Below are 21258 nucleotides of genomic sequence, written 5' to 3' on the forward strand. Positions count from 1 at the left end.
GTAGTCTACTGTGACATGGTATTCATTCCACACCAAACAACCTATGTGTATGTACATTCTAAACTGCACGTATATGCTGTTGACACGGGACTCCTACCTACCTACCTACCTACCTACCTACCTACCTACCTACCTACCTACCTACCAGTCGAGAGACCGCATGACGTCACGCAGAGTGTGACATGGGTTCCATCCAATAATTGCTCCGAGTTGAACGGAGACAGTCGGCCTCAACGGATGGATCTCAGTGGTGGTAGCGGAACAATGAAGGAGCGGCCGCTCCAGGCCAGCAAGGCAGCTCGACCACTGACTGTCGCGAAGGCCCTAACTTGCGAGTGGCTTGGCTTGCCCAAGTGGCGGTGGAGCGGTCCTGCCAGGCATTGCGCTGCACGCGTGTAAGCTCGCGATCGACGTGTCCAGATACTTTCGATAGAATGCCCTCCCTGCTCTTTGTTTAAATAAGGTCACAGGTATGCCCTATTCCCGTCCGACATACAACAGTGACTGCTGTCAGCCAACCATAATTGTTGTACCAGCGAGCTATATAGTTTTCTTTTTCGTTAGGGCAAGTGGGCTGGTTCTGACAGAGGGCTCTCCATCATCTACCGCAAGTGATTTCCTCACCATTCTAAACTTGAAACAAGCGAATTTTGAATTGTCCCAACATTTAAAACTTAGGAGAAATAAACACTTTAGTCTTTAACATAATGTAACACGGTGCGTTAAATTTATTAATTGTGGCGTCAGTGGGGCAGTTTTCTAAACTTTCTACAGCTGTGCCTGCAACATTTTAAAACTTCAGGATTGTAGATTCCCGATTTTTGAATTTAATCAATTCAACCCAGACTTAGGGGAATATGACCAACTCAGAGCAAGAAGTTGTGTGTGTGATGTCAGGAAGAAAACCTGTGGTCATCTTTAATTCTGTTAAGTGATCTGACTGCTATAACAGCCACACACTTGAGTGAATAATAGCTCAGGGAAACCTTGTCAACTTGTTTTCCATGTTTCTGAAAGCAGGTCAGCAGGAAAGTCCCGACTTATTACCTGTAAAGTGAGGAACAGATAATGTAACCAACAGGCTCAGACTGGCAGGAGAAAAACCATCTTTAACATACAGGTATGGACCTACATGGGAAACTAATACCTTTTGTCCTGTCTGAAAAGCCGCCCAAACAGGCTCAGACTAGCATGACAACTGGGGAAACCCTGGAAATCTGGCAACAGTGCAGACTGTGCTATTATCTCAGGTCATCCATCTTTAATTCCAACAGGACAATGTACCATCTTATATTTCCTGCCAATTAAGGACAACAGCCTTACTTCTATAGTGACAGCATAGGAGCGAGGGGTAAACCCATTAGCACAATTGGGCTATTTTTGAACTCCCAGCCTTTTATACATAGGGACTGGATTCATAGGTTTAAGGGGACCCAACGATGAGGTCATCGGTTCCTCCATCCTACATGGATCAAGTTGTGAATAGTCCTCTCAGAGGAATGATCCCAAGACATTTTCTGATGAACGTGTCTCCAACTGAGAATCAACAAAACCAGGAGATGGAAAGAAATAGAAGTGAGAGAGGGGACAGAAAGAGTAAGTGGGAGAATTCCTTCACCCAGAATGCAGTTGGAGGCCTCCCTAGCATGTTACGTGGTGGGACACACCCTCTGCATCTGAGAGGTATTTCCTCACACTCTGTTACCACAAGAAAACTAGCAACGTAGCCAAGTTAATAAAATCTCGGGAAAGAGAACAACGATGGCGAAACAGTAAACCTACGACAGATGTGAATGAATAAGAAGAATTAAAAAGGTGGGAAGAGTAGGAAGCAGGCTGGACCACCAAGTAAGAGCAGCCATGGGCCTCCCTGGGTCAGAGCAAGTGAAGAGGCAACCTTCCAGTCTATCTAGTGACCAAAGAGGCTAATGTGTCCTAAATAACGGAGAAACATCTTTCAATAGGAAAAACCAAACCAGATCTGCCACTTTGGCGTCGTTCACTAGCACCAGAGGTAGCATGTCATTATGTTTAAGATTTCCCCGTAAGATTGCCAAATTACGAGAGTCCAGTAGGATGTGGGCCACCACCAGGTGGGCACCACATTGACGGTGGGGTACATCGTAACAAGGGAGAATGTGGCAAATGTGAAGGCGATAGACCAGTACAGTCCTTGCAACAAGCCTGAACGGAAGACTGCAACATGCTTTTGGTCCGCTTTATAGTTCAAAGGACGCAGGATACACCTACCGGTGTCGCAAGACTCCAACAAATGATATGTGCACGTGCATCATCATAGTGTGTGTTTTTGAAACGATCTCATTGGTGGAAGTGACAATATCATAGAAAGTTATAAAAGTACTGCAGTTTTGTCGATTTCCAACCGAAGATTATGGTACGTTTAAAAATTAGCTCAGTGCTACAAAATACGCACCCAAGGAGACAGATGCCCAGTATTTGCCACCACCCCACCAAAAAGTATGTCTCCTGCAGGGTAGCTCACCCCTCTAACGTTGCTGTTTAGAATATAGCCACGACCTTGAGCACCAATGCTTGGTGTATGGTAGTGGAAACACTGCCCCTGCAATCCAGCAACAGCCGAGAAGTTTGTATTATTTTTTGGTGTAATCGTTTCTGAATTGGTTGCAAGTCCAGAAGACACTGCTTCCCCTATATGAAGCTTTCAGCGAGAGACCTCCCGCTCACAGTAATAACGGCGAACAGGTCCGAACACATAGGTGGAAATCGTGGCCTGCATTGTAGTTAAGTACCAGGCGTCTCCCCCTCCTTTCTCCCTCCGAACCAACGAGAATCCTGCTTTCACTGTGTCACTCGTAGCTCCCAGACTGAATAAAAACAACATATATGGAGTATAATACACATGTCCCAGCCATCCGACTGAGACAGAGCAATTGCCACAGTGCAGCAAAAAAAACTTTTACATACGCATTTGTAGACTCGCTATGTGATAAAAAATGCGACCTTACGACAGAGGGCTGCTGCGGTCGCACACCGTATGTCAATAAGCAGATTCACCAAAGACTAACAGTTCATCTTCCACACACGTGAATTAAATTGCAAACACCGCACAGGTAATGAGTGCTGTAAAAACGGCCTGCACATACCTAATAACAGCACAATCGCCACAATTTCTCAACTTCCGGCACCTGCTAACCGAAGGCGACTCTCAGTGACGTATTAGTGACAGCACGCAAATGCCGATTACATCCAGATCCACACAAGTACTCCGCAAGCCACTACTTGTCATTTCCTTTCCTGTTCCACTCACAAATAGAGCGAGGGAAAAACTACTGTCTGTATGCCTCCGTATGAGCCCTACTTTATCTTATCTTCGTGGTCCTTACGCGAAATGTACGTTGGCGACAGTAGAATCGTTTGGCAGTCAGCTTCGAATGCCGGTGCAACAGTGTTCCTTCGTAAGAACGCCGCCTTCCCTCCTGGGATTCCCATTTGAGTCCTTGAAGAATCTCCATAACACTTAAATGTTGTTCGAACCTACCGGTAACAATCCTGGCAGCCCCTATCTGAACTGCTTCGATGTCTTCATTCAATCCGACCTGGTACGGATCCCAAACACTCTAGCAGTAAAGAATAGGCCGCACCAGCGTCCTGTATGTTGTCTCCTTTACAAGAGCAGTACTCTTTCCTAATATTCTCCCAATAAACCAAAGTCGACCATTTGCCTTCCCTACCATAGTTCTCACATGCTCGTTCCACCCAATATCGCTTTGTAACGTTATGCACAGATATTTGAACTACTCGACTATGTCAAGCAGGAAACCAGTAATACTGTATCCGAGCACTAAAGGTTTGAACTTACTACTTATCCACATTAACTCACATTTTTCCCATTTAGAGCTGTCATTCATCACATCAACTAGAAATTTTGTCCAAGTCGTCTTATATATTCCTAAAGTCACTCAACTTCGACACCTTACCGTACACCATGGCATCAGCAGCAAACAACCGCAGATTGCTATCTGCCCTGTCAGCCAAATTACGAGGTGCATTCAAGTTCTAAGGCCTCCGATTTTTTTTCTAATTAACTACTCACCCGAAATCGATGAAACTGGCGTTACTTCTCGACGTAATCGCCCTGCAGACGTACACATTTTTCACAACGCTGACGCCATGATTCCATGGCAGCGGCGAAGGCTTCTTTAGGCGTCTGTTTTGACCACTGGAAAATCGCTGAGGCAATAGCAGCACGGCTGGTGAATGTGCGGCCACGGAGAGTGTCTTTCATTATTGGAAAAAGCCAAGTCACTAGGAGCCAGGTCAGGTGAGTAGGGAGCATGAGGAATCACTTCAAAGTTGTTATCACGAAGAAACTGTTGCGTAACGTTAGCTCGATGTGCGGGTGCGTTGTCTTGGTGAAACAGCACAGGCGCAGCCCTTCCTGGACGTTTTTGTTGCAGTGCAAGAAGGAATTTGTTCTTCAAAACATTTTCGTAGGATGCACCTGTTACCGTAGTGCCCTTTGGAACGCAATGGGTAAGGATTACGCCCTCGCTGTCCCAGAACATGGACACCACCATTTTTTCAGCACTGGCGGTTACCCGAAATTTTTTTTCTGGCAGTGAATCTGTGTGCTTCCATTGAGCTGACTGGCGCTTTGTTTCTGGATTGAAAAATGGCATCCACGTCTCATCCATTGTCACAACCGACGAAAAGAACGTCCCATTCACGCTGTCGTTGTGCGTCAACATTACTTGGCAACATGCGACACGGGCAGCCATGTGGTCGACCGTCAGCATTCGTGGCACCCACCTGGATGACACTTTTCGCATCTTCAGGTCGTCATGCAGGATTGTGTGCACAGAACCCACAGAAATGCCAACTCTGGAGGCGATCTGTTTAACAGTCATTCGGCGATCCCCCAAAACAATTCTCTCCACTTTCTCGATCATGTCGTCAGACCGGCTTGTGCAAGCCTGAGGTTGTTTCCGTTTGATGTCACACGATGTTCTGCCTTCATTAAACTGTCGCACCCACGAACGCACTTTCGACACATCCATAACTCCATCACCACATGTCTCCTTCAACTGTCGATGAATATCAATTGGTTTCACACCACACAAATTCAGAAAACTAATGATTGCACGCTGTTCAAGTAAGGAAAACGTCGCCATTTTAAGTATTTAAAACAGTTCTCATTCTCGCCGCTGCCGGTAAAATTCCATCTGCCGTAAGGTGCTGCCATTTCTGGGACGTATTGACAATGAATGCGGCCTCATTTTAAAACAATGCGCATGTTTCTATCTCTTTCCAGTCCGTAGAAAAAAAATCGGAGGCCTTAGAACTTGAATGCACCTCGTATTTATGTATATACATAACAGCAGTCTTACCACACTTCTCTGGGACCCCCTGACAATGCTTTTGTCTCTGATGAACACTCGCCATCGAGGACAACATACTGGGTTCTATTATTTATGAAGTCTCCTAGCCACTCACATATGTGTGAACTTATTCCATATGTCCCTAATGACATTGCCGCGAACCAAAGTGGAGACCCCCTCCAGAGGCAATCCCAGGGCCGGCACGGTTCCGACAGAATGGTCGATAACCACGAAACACTGGAGAGTGGTCATCAAGAAACTGCATTTCTTGAGCAAAGCAGAACGAATAGCAGGACGAAACTAGGAGTATTTCCGGTAGGTGACGATAATACCCGCAATTCCATTGGATTATCATGTGGTGAGAGAAAGTGAAACGAAGCAGTGGAGGGGAAGTTATTTCATTCGGTCGGTGGTCGTCACCAACGAGGACGGGGTGACATCCATAAAAACTGAGTCTGATTTGGGATGAGGAGGAGGGGATGAAGGCCGCCCGGGGAAGCCTCGTCCTTTTGACTTATTATTACTTATATCCTTTCTCAGACGTTATGTCTGGTTAAAAATGGAAAGTGACGCGGACCTTGATCAAGCGTGACTTCCTTTTAACTGTATGGTATATGTTACATAGCATTTAGGAACTTTCGGGTAATTGAACATGTATCAATAATTACAGATTTCTTTAGTTGGATATATAAGTTTGGATGTAGCTGTTAGATGATACTGGTGCTTGCCATGTATTGTTTTCTTTTTCCAATTTACTTTCTTCGTACCTGTTGATGTTATGTGATCTAAAGGGTTGTAGAAGTGGCTATGAAACTGCAATGGTGTAGCCGTTGTATTTATATGAGTGATTGCATTGTGTATTTTGCTAGTTTCTGCTCGTTCTATAAAGAATTTTCTTAAATTCTTTACCTGTCCATAATGTAGGTTTTTCATGTCGATAAATCCCCTTTCTCCTTCCTTTCTGCTTAATGTGATTCTTTCTGTTGCTGAATGTATGTGATGCATTCTATATTTGTGGCATTGTGATCGAGTAAGTGTATTGAGTGCTTCTAGGTCTGTGTCACTCCATTTCACTACTCCAAATGAGTAGGTCAATATTGGTATAGCATAAGTATTTATAGCTTTTGCTTGTTTCTTGCTGTCAATTCTGTTTTCAGTATTTTCGTTAGTCTTTGTCTATATTTTTCTTTTAGTTCTTCTTTAATATTTGTATTATCTATTCCTATTTTTGTCTGTATCCTAGATATTTATAGGCATCTGTTTTTCCATCGCTTCTATGGAGCCGCTGTGATTATCCAATATGTAATTTTCTTGTTTAGTGTGTTTTCCCTTGACTATGCTATTTTTCTTACATTTGTCTGTTCCAAAAGCCATATTTATATCATTGCTGAACACTTCTGTTATCTTTGGTAATTGGTTGAGTTGTTGCTGCCAGTAGTTTTAGATCTATGTATAGCAAATGTGTGATTTTGTGTTGGTATGTTCCAGTAATATTATATCCATAATTTGTATTATTTAGCATGTTGGATAGTGGGTTCAGAACAAGACAGAACCAGAAAGGACTGAATGAGTCCCTTGGTATATTCCACGATTAATCTGTATTGGCTGTGATGTGATATTATTTGAATTTGTTTGGATATTAAGTGTGGTTTTCAGATTTTTCATTAGTATGTTTAGGAACTGTATCAATTTAGGATCTACTTTGTATATTTCCAATATCTGTAGCAACCATGAGTGGGGCTACACTATCAAAAGCTTTTTGGTAATCAATGTATGCGTAGTGTAGCGACCTTTGTATAGTTTTAGCTTGATTTGTCACCTCTGCATCTGTTATCAGTTGCTCTTTACATCCTCGTGCTCCTTTGCAACAGGCTTTTTGTTCTTCATTTATAATTTTGTTGTGTGTTGTATGTGTCATTAATTTCTGTGTAATGACTGAAGTAAATATTTTGTATATTGTTGGTAGGCATATTATGGGGCGATACTTGGCTGGGTTTGCTGTGTCTGCTTGATCTTTAGGTTTCAGATACGTTATTCCATGTGTAAGTGTATCAGGGAATGTGAATGGGTCTGCAATGTAACTGTTAAATAATTTAGTTAGATGTGAATGTGTTGAGTTCTTTTTTTTTTGGTGGGGTTTAAGGGCGCTCAACTACTGAGGTCATTAGCGCCCAGTCACAGTTATTAGAGCACAGGGAATCTAGTAAAACTCAAGGGGAGGGGGGACACCAGAAAGGCTTGACAAAGATGCAGATAAATAAGTAAAAAAGTTAGAAGTCTTTGGACAAGCCAGTCAAAGTTATAAAACGCAGAACACGAGCAGCTGCTCGAGCGTCATCAGCTAAAATATCCGGTAAAGTAGATGGCAGGGACAGGACAACACGAGATTGACTAAAGCGGGGACACGACAATAAAACATGGCGCACTGTTAATGCTTGACCACAAGGGCACTGCGGGGATGGGTCACCGGAGAGCATGTATCGGTGGCTAAACCGGCAATGCCCAATCCGCAACCTGGTCAGAAGGACCTCCTCTCGCCGAGATGGTCGGGAGGAGGTTGTCCAAGCAGTTGGGAGCGGTTTTACTGCCCGGAGCTTGTTTCCTTGGAGGGATGACCAAGCATCCCACCACAACGACACAAGCCTCTTACAAACAACCCCACGAACGTCAGATGACGGGACACAATGGGAGGCTGGCCGAGGCAGGAGGACTGCAGCCTTGGCTGCAGCATCCGCAGCCTCATTCCCAGGCACTCCTACATGTCCGGGAACCCACAGAAAGCGGACAGGAGAACCATTATCAGCGAAAGAATGGAGGGACTGCTGTATCCGTTGAACCAAGGGATGGACCGGATAGGGAGCTCCAAGGCTCTGAAGAGCACTGAGTGAGTCAGAGCAGAGTACATACGATGAATGGCGGTGGCGGCGGGCATACTGAACGGCCTGATGGAGAGCAAAAAGCTCGGCCGTAAAGCTGGAACATTGGTCGAGGAGCCGGTATTTAAAGGTGGCGGCCCCGACGACAAAGGTGCAGCCGACACCATCGTCAGTTTTGGAGCCATCAGTGTAAATAAAGGTGTGACCGGCAAGTCGAGCACGAAGTTCGACAAACCGTGAGCAATATACTGCAGCCGGAGTACCCTCCTTTGGGAGTGAGCTGAGGTCGAGATAAATATGAACCGGAGCCTGGAGCCAAGGTGGTGTCGGGCTCTCACCCTCTCTGAAGGTGGTAGGGAGGGCAAAATCCAATTGTCAAAGCAGGCGACGGAAGCGGACTCTGGGGGGCAGCAGGGCAGACACATACAACCTGTACTGACGGTCGAGAGAATCGGCGAAGAAGGACTGGTAAGTGGGGTCGTCGGGCAGAGACAACAGCCGGCAGGCATACCGACACAGCAGTACGTCGCGCCGGTAGGTCAATGGTAATTCGGCAGCTTCAGCATAAAGACTCTCGACAGGACTAGTGTAGAAGGCTCCGGTTGCAAGACATATCCCCCCGATGGTGGATGGAGTTGAGACGGCGTAAGAGGGATGGCCGAGTAGACGAAGCTCCCTTAATCCAGCTTCGATCGGACTATGGACCGATACAAGCGAAGCAGGACAGTGCGATCCGCTCCCCAAGATGAACCACTAAGAACTCTGAGGACATTAAGGGAACGAGTACAATGGGCAGCCAAATAAGAGATGTGCAGAGACCAACAAAGTTTCCTGTCCAGTGTGAGCCCTAGAAACTTAGTTGATTCCACGAATGGGAGAACAATGGGACCGAGATGTAAGGATGGCGGAAGGAACGCTTTATATCGCCAAAAGTTGATACAAACCGTCTTCTCTTCAGAGAACCGGAAGCCATTTGCCACGCTCCATGAGTATAGGCTGTCTAGACAACGCTGAAGGCAGCGCTCCGGGAGGCATGTTCTCTGGGCACTGCAGTAGATCGCGAAGTCATCGACAAAGACAGAGCCTGAGACATTAGGTGGAATGCAATCCATAATTGGATTGATCGCGATGGCAAAAAGGGCTACGCTCAAGACGGAGCCCTGAGGCACTCCGTTCTCCTGGAGGAAGACGTCGGACAATACGGAACCCATACGTACCCTAAACTTTCGATCCGTTAAAAAGGAATCAATAAAAAGGGGCAGGCGACCGCATAAGCCCCACCTGTGCATAGTGCGGAGGATACCTCCTCTCCAACAGGTATCATAAGCCTTCTCCAAATCGAAGAACACGGCGACCGTTTCGCACCGTCGCAAAAAGTTGTTCATGATGAATGTCGACAAGGTCACAAGGTGGTCAACAGCGGAGCGGCGGCAACGAAAGCCGCATTGGACATTGGTAAGTAGCCGTCGAGATTCAAGAATCCAGATTAACCGAGCATTAACCATGCACTCCATCACCTTACAGACACAGCTTATAAGAGAAATGGGGCGGTAACTATAAGGAAGGTGTCTATCCTTCCCAGGTTTGGGTATAGGAACAACGACGGCGTCACGCCAACGCATGGGGACCTGACCTTCGGTCCAGATGCGATTATATGTACGAAGAAGGAAGCTTTTTCCCGCCGGAAAAAGGTGTGCCAGCATCTGAACGTGAATGGCATCTGGCCCCGGAGCAGAGGGCCGGGACAGTGCAAGCGCACGTTCGAGTTCCTGCATAGTAAAGGGAGCATTATAAGTTTCCAGATTCAGCGAGTGGAAGGAAGGTCGCCGAGCCCCTTCTGCCTCTTTCCTGGGAAGGAAGGCAGGATGGTAATGGGCGGAGCTTGAAACCTCCGCTGAAGGCGTTGGAGACAGCCACAGGATCAACAAGGACCTCATTACCTGAGGTCAGGCCAGGTACCGAGGAGTGGGCCTTAATGCCCGACAGCCGGCGCAGGCTACCCCAGACGACAGAAGAGGGAGTAAATCTGTTAAAGGAGCTGGTGAAAGAGGCCCAACAAGCTTTTTTGCTGTCTTTGATGACTCTACGGCATTGTGCTTCGAGTCGTTTGTATCCAATACAATTCGCCAACGTAGGATGGCGGCGAAAGGTGCGTAAAGCACGTCTTCGAGCACGGATAGCGTCTCTACAAGCCTCATTCCACCAGGGGACAGAAACGCGACGTGAAGAAGAGGCAGTACGAGGAATGGAACGTTCGGCAGCATTGATGATAACAGCCGTGATGTATTCGACCTGACTGTCACAACTGAGAAAATCGTGGTCCGGAAAGGTCGCCAGGGAGGAGTAAAGACCCCAGTCGGCTTTTGGTATGTTCCAGCTAGAAGGACGTGGGGATGGGGTGTGGTGCAGGAGACGAACGACACAGGGGAAGTGGTCGCTCGAATAGGTGTCAGAAAGGACATACCACTCGAACCGACGGGCAAGAGTGGTAGATTAGATCGAGAGGTCTAAGTGGGAGTAGGTATGAGTAGAGTCCGAGAGGAAAGTTGGGGTGCCAGTATTGAGACAGACAAGATTGAGATGGTTGAAGACATCCGCCAAGAGTGAGCCTCTTTGACAGGATGCAGGAGAGCCCCAAAGGGGATGATGAGCATTGAAGTCGCCGAACAATAAAGACGGCGGAGGAAGCTGAACACTCAGGTGCATCATGTCAGCCCGACTAACTGCGGATGACGGAGTGTAGACGGTACAAACAGAAAAAGTAAAGGCAGAAAGAGTAATACGGAGAGCTATTGCTTGGAGTGGGGTGGTCAATGGGATGGGATGGTAATAGACATCGTCCCGAACTAGCAACATGACCCCACCATGAGCTGGGATACCGTCCACAGGGGTGAGGTCATACCGCTCCGAGGTATAGTGGGCAAAGGCAATACGGTCAGTCGGGCACAACTTGGTTTCCTGGAGACCAAGGACGAGCAGACAGTGCAGGCGGAGGAGCAGTTGTAATTCCTCCCGATTAGAGCGAATACCTCGTATGTTCCAATGTAACAAGGCAATCGCTAGTCAAAGATGAGGGGGAACGAGACGGGGGAAGAGCTGGTCACCTCGACGGCCACGGAGGGCCAGGTTTCGAGGGACCAACGCTACAACCGGCGGGAGGCGGATCCTTTTTTTTTTGTTTTGGTTTTAGGGCGCAAAACTGCTATGGTCATTAGTGCCCGGTCTGTGACTTAGGAAGCAGTAAAAAACCGAAAACTGAAACCAGCAGCAATGGGAACGAAAGTCATAAAATTGGAGAAACTAAAAGCAGAAGGAAGGCTTAAAAATTCACTACAGAAGGAGGTTGGTTGTCCCAAAAAACCTTCAAATGACTGACGTCATTTCACTGGCACGAATGAACTCTAGAACGCGATCGGCCGATCGCGTGTCATCGGCTAAAATTGACGATATATCAGGCGACAGCTGTAGACGGGCGCGTAACGGAGTAAAATAGGGGCACTCAATTAAAAGGTGTCTTACCGTCCACAACTGAGAGCAGTGGGGACAGAGTGGGGGAGGATCGCCGCTTAAAAGATGTCGATGGCTAAAAAGACAGTGCCCTATCCGGAGTCTAGTTAAAATGACCTCCTCCCGACGACGCGGTCGGGAGGAAGAGGTCCAAGCACAAGGAAGAGTTTTTACATCCCGCAATTTATTTTGGGGAAGTGTCGACCAGTGCGCGTGCCATAAATGAACAACATGACAACATAAAACGCTCCGTAGATCGGCGACGGGAATCGATGGAATAGCTGGCCGAAGAAGAGACTGCAGCCTTGGCTGCAATATCGGCCGCCTCATTTCCACAGATACCAACGTATAACGTATCCCGGGAGCCAGAGGAACGCCACCGAGACGCCCCCCAGGTGGAGCAAGCGCAGACAGTCCTGAATCCGGTGGACCAGAGGGTGCACAGGGTAAAGAGCTTGGAGACTGAGGAGAGAGCTGAGAGAATCGGAGCAGATAACGTACTGTATCCGCTGATGGCGGCGGATGTAGTGGACAGCCTGGAGAACAGCGTAAAGCTCCGCAGTATAGACCGAACACTGGTCGGGAAGCCCAAAGAGATTTGGGGTGTCGCCAACAGCATAGGCACACCCTACACCTAACGATGTTTTCGAGCCATCGGTGTAAATAAAAGTGGCTTCCGTCATTTGTGCACACAGAGCAGCAAATGCCCGACGATAAACAAGTGAAGGGGTACCATCCTTGGGAAATCGACAAAGGTCACGGAGCAGGCAGATCCGGGGACGGAGCCAAGGCGGTGCTGTACCCCAAGTTGTCAAGAAGGTTTTAGGAAAGCGGAAGGAAAGAGAATGGAGCAGTTGACGGAAGCGGACTCCCGGTGGTAGTAGGGAGGAGGGGCGGCCTGCATACCCTACATCAAAGGAGGCGTCGAAAAATATGTCATGGGCTGGATTAGCAGGCATGGAAGACAGATTGCTAGCATAACGACTCAGGAGGACTGCTCGCCGATTGGACAGCGGAGGTTCAGCAGTCTCAGCATAAAGGCTTTCCACAGGGCTGGTGTAAAAAGCTCCAGACACTAAACGTAATCCACGGTGGTGGATAGAGTTGAGACGCCGAAGAATAGACGGCCGAGCAGAGGAGTATACTATGCTTTCATAGTCCAATTTCGAGCGCACTAAGGCGCGATAGAGGCGGAGAAGGACCAATCGGTCCGCTCCCCACGAGGTACCATTCAGGACACGGAGGGTGTCGAGGGATCGCAGACAGCGAGCCGAAAGATATGAAATGTGGGAGGACCAGCATAGTTTTCTGTCAAACATAAGACCCAAGAATTTAGCGTCGTCTGAAAACGGAAGGTTGATAGGTCCTAGATGTAAGGAGGTTGGAAGAAACTCCTTACGTCGCCAAAAATTAACACAAACGGTCTTACTGGGAGAAAAACGGAAGCCGGTTTCGATGCTCCAAGAGTGGAGGCGAACGAGACATCCTTGAAGACGTCGTTCAAGAAGGCTGGTCCGTTGAGAGCTGTAGTAGATCGCAAAATCATCCACAAAGAGGGAGCCCAAGACATCAGGAAGGAGACAATCCATAACTGGATTTATGGCAATGGCAAACAGTACAACACTCAGCACGGAGCCCTGGGGTACCACGTTTTCTTGGGAGAAAGTACGGGAGAGAGTAGTGTTCACCCGCACCCTAAAAGTGCGCTCTGCCATAAATTCGCGAAGAAAAAGGGGCAGCCGACCTCGAAAGCCCCAAGAGAACAGTGTGCAGAGGATGCCTGTCCTCCAACAGGTATCGTATGCTCTCTCCAGATCAAAAAATATTGCTACCGTTTGGCGTTTCCGGAGAAAATTGTTCATGATATAAGTGGAGAGAGCAACAAGATGGTCAACTGCAGAACGATGCTTTCGGAATCCGCATTGGGCAGGTGTTAAAAGACTGCGGGATTTCAGCCACCAAGCTCAACGGTAATTCACCATACGCTCCAAAACCTTACAGACAATACTCGTGAGAGAAATGGGGCGATAGCTAGAGGGGAGATGTTTGTCCTTTCCAGGTTTCGGAATAGGAACGACGACAGCTTCCCGCCATCGTCGGGGAAAAGTACTGTCGGTCCAAATTCGATTATAAAGGCGAAGGAGGTAACGCAGACTATGGGTTGATAAATGCAGCAACATTTGGACATGGATACCATCCGGTCCTGGGGCGGAGGAGCGAGAAGAAGAGAGTGCATGTTGGAGTTCCCGCATGGAGAAAACAGTATTTTAGCTTTCGTGATTTGGAAAGGAGAAAGCAAGAGGTCGCGCTTCCGCTGCACGTTTCTTCGGGAGAAACGCTGGCGGGTAATTGGAAGAGCTCGAAATCTCAGCAAAGTGCTGACCCAATGAGTTAGAAATTGCGACGGGGTCCACTAATGTATCATGCGCAAAAGTGAGCCCAGAGACCTGGGAGAAACTAGGCGCGCCTGAGAACCGTCGAAGCCGACTCCAAACTTCCGTGGAGGGAGTGAAGATGTTAAATGAGCTAATAAAGAATTTCCAGCTTGCCTTCTTGCTATCGCGGATGACGCGACGGCATCGCGCACGGAGCTGCTTCTAGCGGATACAGTTGGCCAAAGTAGGATGGTGACGGAAAATGCGAAGAGCACGTCGCCGCTCACGTATTGCGTCACGGCATGCCTCGTTCCACCAAGGAACTGGGGGCGTCGGGGCAATTCGGAGGTGAGTGGTATTGAACGTTCCGCAGCTGTAAGAATAACGTCGGTAATATGTGTGACCTCATCGTCGACGCTGGGAAAGCGACCGTCATCGAATGTCGCTAGAGACGAAAAGTGTCCAATCGGCTTGGGCAAACTTCCAGCGTCGCGGGCGCATATATGGCAGTTCAGGCTGCAGTCTGACACATGGAAAGTGGTCACTCGAGTGTGTATCATCAAGGGCGAACCATTCGAAGCGCCGAGCTAGCGGAATAGTACCGACCGCAAGGTCCAAATGGGACAAAATTAGTCGTGGAGGCAGACAAAAATGTGGGGACCCCAGTGTTGAGGCAAACTAGATCCGCTTGGTGGAAGACGTCTAGCAATAGAGAGCCACGTGGACAAGGATGTGGAGATCCCCAAAGCGGGTGGTGGGCATTGAAGTCACCAACCAGCAAATAGGGGGGTGGAAGCTGACCAGGAAGATGAAGGAGATCAGCTCGTGCCATTGGTGTGGACGATGGAATGTATACAGTACAAAGAGAGAACGTGTATCCAGAGAGGGAAAGGCAGACGGTGACAGCTTGGAAGGAACTGTTTAAGGGGATTGGGTGATAATGGAGAGTATCATGAAGAAGAATCATGAGTCCTCCATGTGCTGGAGTGCCTTCAACAGAGAGGAGATCATATCGGACAGACTGAAAAGGAGGGAGAACAAAGCGGTCATGGGGACGCAGCTTTGTTTCCTGAATACAGAAGATGACCGGCGAGTAGGGTCGTAAGAGGATCGACAATTCATCCCGATTGGCTCGAATGCCGCGGATATTCCAGTGGATAATGGACATAGGGTGAACAGAAAATGAAGGAATGTGACCAAGGGTGCTGTCAACTCAACGACTGCTCAGAGCTTGCGACCGACAGCATGGAGTGGCATTCAGCCGTAGGCAGAAGATCCTGATCCATAGGTTGGTCAGGAGCAGCTCCTGCCACCAGCGATCGGCCGGTTGACAGGCCACCAGCAGTGCGCCTCGGCGACACAGAAGACAGCCGAGGGCGATGTCCGCCAGGTGGTGCTGTAGATGGGACACGCGTTGGCGGAGAAGGAGAGGAACTGGGTTTCTTTGTAGCCTTCTTGGATGTATGATGTTTAGATGAAGGAGGAACCGATGGTTGTGAAGTTGCTGTACGTAAAAACTCTTCACGAGTATGCTCTTTTTTCGAAGACTTGGTGTCTGACTTTTGGGCTCGAGATTTAACAGAACCCGATGAAGGGTGAGCCATAGAGTGGGCAGGCGAAACTGGTGAGGTTGAACGGGCGATCTTTGCGCTGGCCGATCTGACGACCGTGGCACTAAAGGTGAGGTCGCAAGTCTGCGTGGCCGCCTCCTTTGTTGGCCGACGAGAAGCAAGGACAGTGCTGTATTTTCCTGTCTGAGGCACGGTGGGCTGTCGACTGGCGAATAATTCTCGAACAGCAAAGGTCGACACCTTTTCCTTCACTCTGATTTCCTGGATGAGCTTTTCGTCCTTAAAAACGGGGCTATCTCGAGAGGAAGCAGCGTGGTCACCCATACAGTTGATGCAGCGAGGGGATGGAGGTGGACAAGCACCCTCATGGGCATCCTTGCCACACATAACACATTTGGCCGGATTGGAACAGGACTGGCTGGTGTGATTGAACCGCTGACATCGATAGCAACGCGTAGGGTTGGGGACGTAAGGGCGAACGGAAATTATCTCATAGCCCGCTTTGATTTTCGATGGGAGTTGAACTTTGTCAAATGTCAAGAAGACAGTGCGGGTTGGAATGATGTTCGTGTCAACCCTTTTCATAACTCTATGAACAGCCGTTACGCCCTGGTCAGACAGGTAGTGCTGAATTTCTTCGTCAGACAATCCATCGAGGGAGCATGTATAAACGACTCCACGCGATGAATTTAAAGTGCGGTGCGCTTCAACCCGGAGAGGGAAGGCGTGGAGCAGAGAAGTACGCAGCAATTTTTATGCCTGGAGGGCACTGTTTGTTTCTAACAACAGGGTGCCATTCTGTAATCTGGAACAAGACTTTACAGGACCTGCAATTGCGTCGACACCTTTCTGAATAATGAAAGGGTTGACCGTGGAGAAGTCGTGACCTTCGTCAGACCGAGAAACAACAAGGAACTGTGGCAACGATGGAAGAACCGTCTGTGACTGAGACTCAGTGAACTTACGTTTGTGAGCAGACGTAGTGGAAGGTGAGGAAACCATTGCGGAAGAATCCCCCATGATTACCGGCGTCTCCGATGGCGCGCTCCTCCCTTGTGGGGGCCCTCACTGAGGGCACTCCCGCCTTAGGTGATTGTTCACACCTCATGTCACACCTCCCGACAAACGGACGGAGGGAGCAATCGGCACTTTCGGAAGGTATCAGCTCAGGTAATCACCCCTCCCTGGGCCTGGCCGTTACCAGGGGGTACGTACGTGTCCTACCTGTCTACCCGGGGCGGGGAATTACGCGTTACCCCATCACCGGCTACGCATGGAAGTGCGTGGGTCGGCCTTCAGACACGCACAGGGAGAAAAAAAGAGAAAGGGCAAAGAGAAGAGGAAAGGAAAAGAAAAGGACAGAGGAAGGACGAAGACTTGCAAGTGTAGAAAGCAAGGAAGTTGGAACAGTTTCGAGCGTCCGTCTCCGGACGTAGGCACATACCATACTCTCAGATGGGGAGAAAGGGAAGCAAAGAGCCAGAGGTGAGGGGAGGAGGGGCAAAGATGGGCGATGGGGAAGGATGCGGTAAGGGAAGGTATGCAGCCTGGAAAGGAAGGAAGGCCACATTAGCTCGGGGTCCCGTGCTCGCTATGCACGTATCCACAAAAGAGTTGTGGACCCCCTGGGGGGGAGGCGGATCCTGTTCCATCGAGTCGTCGCCAGCTGCGGCTGCTGTCCCTGGTGGTGTAGGAGGGGCAGCATCATTTGCCGACGAGAGGCCAGCTGAGCGCCTGGCAGCAGAGCGTCCTGGCGAAACTGAGGACGGCCGGGAGCAGCGACTCACGGATGGAGCGTCAGACGAAACGCGCCGGGGTGGAGAGGGGGAGAGAGACTTCTTCTTGGAGGCCTTCTTGGAAGTCCGAGGAGGCACAGGGATGGTGGGCTGGACCCGAAGAAGGTCTTCACGCGCGAGGTCCGTTTTGGAACGCCGGACCTCGGAAGCTGGGGTCACGAACGTTTCCTCAATGGATGCCTGAGAAGAGGATCGCTTCTCAGGCGGCGGGGGAGGAGGAGGAGGAAGGGTGGCCCCTGGGGCAGAGGGGGCGGGGGCCACGGGGGAGGAGGATTTGGAAGGGAGGGATTTGGGAGGCAGAGGCAGAGACCCCGGATGGGGAGAGGAGGCGGAGGGGGGACAGGATAGGGGTGAGGATACCGCAGAAGGAGTGGACGCACTGAGGCAAACGAAGCGGTCAACGGCACGGGATGGAGGCGGTCATACTTCTTCCTGGCCTCAGGATAAGAGAGACGATCCAAAGTTTTGAGTTCTTGTATCTTCTTCTCCTTCTGATATGAGGGGCAGTCTGAGGATCTAGACGAGTGGATGCCAGGACAATTAACACACCAAGGTGGTGGGGTGCATGTATGTTCCTCACGAAGAGGACGTCCACAATCGCCACAAAGGGGCTCAGCCTCACACCGTGACGACATGTGCCCAAAGCGCAAACAGCGAAAGCAGCGCATAGGAGGCGGGACGTAAGGTCGCACGTCGCACCGGTAGCACACCACCTTTACCTTCTCTGGGAGAACGTCCCCCTCGAAGGCGAGGATAAAGGCCCCGGTGTCGATGCAACGGTCTTTGGGGCCGCGCTGGACTCGCCGGACGAAATGCACGCCTCGGCGCTCCAGGTTGGCCCTGAGCTCCTCATCAGATTGCAGCAGGACGTCCCGATGAAAAATAACCCCCTGCGTCCTATTTAGTGCTAGATGTGGGACAATGGACACTGGGATGTCCCCGAGGCGGTCGCACGCCTGGAGCGCCGCCGACTGTGTGGCGGAGGTGGTCTTTATAAGAACGGACCCCGAACGCATCTTGCTGAGAGCCTCGATTTCCCCCGAAGATGTCTTCCATGTGCTGATCAAAGAACATGGGCTTGGAGGCGGCGAACGTCCCCCCATCGGTTCGAAAACAGACCAAATAGCGGGGGAAGCACTTCGCCCCAAGCCGGCGGGCCTGTCTCTCCTCCCAGGGAGTGGCCAAGGAGGAAATGGCAGGAGAACCAATACTAGCGACAGTACCTTTTCTTGTGAAAGACTCGGCCGCAGAGCGACCTGATGCGTGTTGACGTTTCATCTGCGAAACGTCCGCCCCGATACCACCCACTCCGACCAGGGGCTCTCCCGACGGGCGCCACCCAGCCTCAGCAAGGGCCACCTGGCAGGATGACCGTTGCTGGGAGTCCTGATGCCCCAAGAAGACGGGCATCTACTCCTTGGCCGACGTGGGGAGGGTGCAGCTCAGGTATCGACAGTACGATCCCTGTGTTGTCAGGGGGCTACAACCTAGAGGGTACATGACAACCCCACCACAATGGGCTGGCTACCGTGCTGGATTTCGGGTCCCATGGAAAGTCCATCATGATCGCTGGTGCAGATGGAGACGCACTATGGGCGTAACTTGGACAACCCATAAGGCGTTTAGGCCCAATTTGAGGAATAGTGGGTACGGTTACAACGCCAGTACAATGCTGAGTGCCAAGGTCTTAGTGCACTGAGGACCAGTGGTACACCACATAAGGCGTCCTTCCCCAAAATGCTCGTACTTCTGTAGAATTTTGAAAAATGGAGGTCAAACCCCAAGGGGGACCATCACATGGAAGGCCGAAACGGTTGAAACTCCTTTTAGTCGCCTCGTACGACAGGCAGGAATACCTCGGGCCTATTCTTACCCCGGACCCGCAGGGGGAATGAGTTGAGGTGAGCTATGTAAGCCAGATATTTGCTATTTTATCTTTTCCAGGGGCTTTCGAATTGTGCGTAGAATTAATTGCTCAGGTGACTTCATGTTGCAAAATTATCACTTCAGGCATTTGTGGTATCATCTTGTATGTATCTGTTGGATGCAAGATTCCTGTCCTGACAACACCGAGGAGGGGTGTTCTGAGAGGGAGCCCCATCCCTAGCAGGAGCCAGACAAGATGCTGTTTTCTCTGGCTGAGGGAGGACAAGGGGGGGGGCGAGGAGGAGGAGGAGGAGGAGGGGGGCGAGGAGGAGGAGGAGGAGGAGGAGGGGGGCGAGGAGGAGGAGGAGGAGGAGGGGGGCGAGGAGGAGGAGGGGCAAGGAGGAGGGGCAAGGAGGAGGGGCAAGGAGGAGGGGCAAGGAGGAGGGGCAAGGAGGAGGGGCAAGGAGGAGGGGCAAGGAGGAGGGGCAAGGAGGAGGGGCAAGGAGGAGGGGCAAGGAGGAGGGGCAAGGAGGAGGGGCAAGGAGGAGGGGCAAGGAGGAGGGGCAAGGAGGAGGGGCAAGGAGGAGGGGCAAGGAGGAGGGGCAAGGAGGAGGGGCAAGGAGGAGGGGCAAGGAGGAGGGGCAAGGAGGAGGGGCAAGGAGGAGGGGCAAGGAGGAGGGGCAAGGAGGAGGGGCAAGGAGGAGGGGCAAGGAGGAGGGGCAAGGAGGAGGGGCAAGGAGGAGGGGCAAGGAGGAGGGGCAAGGAGGAGGGGCAAGGAGGAGGGGCAAGGAGGAGGGGCAAGGAGGAGGGGCAAGGAGGAGGGGCAAGGAGGAGGGGCAAGGAGGAGGGGCAAGGAGGAGGGGCAAGGAGGAGGGGCAAGGAGGAGGGGCAAGGAGGAGGGGCAAGGAGGAGGGGCAAGGAGGAGGGGCAAGGAGGAGGGGCAAGGAGGAGGGGCAAGGAGGAGGGGCAAGGAGGAGGGGCAAGGAGGAGGGGCAAGGAGGAGGGGCAAGGAGGAGGGGCAAGGAGGAGGGGCAAGGAGGAGGGGCAAGGAGGAGGGGCAAGGAGGAGGGGCAAGGAGGAGGGGCAAGGAGGAGGGGCAAGGAGGAGGGGCAAGGAGGAGGGGCAAGGAGGAGGGGCAAGGAGGAGGCCCTGGAGGGAAAGGGACAAGAGCAGCTGAGGGTGAGGAAAGAGAAGGCTGGCCAGGATGGGTGCGGGGGAGGGGTGAGGAGGCGACGACGTAACTGAAGCAAAGGTAGAGGGGAGATTTACAAAGTGAAGCCTGTCAAATTTCTTCCGAGCCTGAAAGTAGCTGAGGCGGTGAAGGATCTTTATTTCTTGAATTCTTTTTCCCGTCATGTACACTGGACACTCCCATGGGTGAAGAGAAATGAGACCAGAGCAATTTAAATTGTTAGGGAGTGGGGCACAAGGGCTCCCCGCATGAAGATTGCAACGACAGTCATCACAGATGGAAGTGGTATTGCATCATGAGGACATGTGGCCACACTTGAGGCAATGGAAGAAAGGCGCTGGAGGTGGAATGTACGTCGCATCTGTACACCATTACTTTGACCTTCTAGGACAGGCTATTCCCTAGCTATTGCCAGGATGAAAGTGCCAGTGTGTACACGATGGTCCTTAGGGTCATCCTAGACGTGCTGGATGGAATCACCGAAACATCGTTCCAGTTTAGCAATAAGTTCGTCATTGGACTGGAGGAGAATGACTCCATGGAAAATTATAGGTTAAGTGTTTGTCTGAGTGTTTCGTTTTAGAGCGCAATAACAACTAGGGTCATACACGCGCATGTCAGAATTGTAGAAAACGAAGACGGAGAGGTGTTAGAAACTACTACACGTTAAGCCCAATGGACAGAAGAGAAGACAGCTAAAAAAGGGATGTGGAAT

At 50.3% G+C, this 21258-nt stretch overlaps 1 protein-coding gene across 1 annotated transcript; it reads left to right on the top strand.

The window, feature by feature from the left end:
• Nucleotides 1-264: 264 nt before the first annotated feature.
• Nucleotides 265-20592, top strand: LOC126184210 (uncharacterized). The gene is made up of 2 exons (XM_049926577.1): nucleotides 265-395; nucleotides 19629-20592. The coding sequence occupies exons 1-2, from the start codon at nucleotides 265-267 to the stop codon at nucleotides 20590-20592; spliced, it is 1095 nt and encodes a 364-aa protein (XP_049782534.1).
• Nucleotides 20593-21258: the final 666 nt, after the last annotated feature.

The sequence above is a fragment of the Schistocerca cancellata genome, chromosome 4 (assembly GCF_023864275.1).
Source record: "Schistocerca cancellata isolate TAMUIC-IGC-003103 chromosome 4, iqSchCanc2.1, whole genome shotgun sequence".
Taxonomy (NCBI): Eukaryota; Metazoa; Arthropoda; class Insecta; order Orthoptera; family Acrididae; genus Schistocerca; species Schistocerca cancellata.

Excerpts from the sequence above, each read along its gene's own strand:
- LOC126184210 (XM_049926577.1), top strand. The coding sequence starts at position 265 with ATGAAGGAGCGGCCGCTCCAGGCCAGCAAGGCAGCTCGACCACTGACT. Across the intron at positions 396-19,628 it reads AGGCATTGCGCTGCACGCGT|GGAGGACAAGGGGGGGGGCG; the intron begins GTAAGCTCGCGA and ends TCTCTGGCTGAG.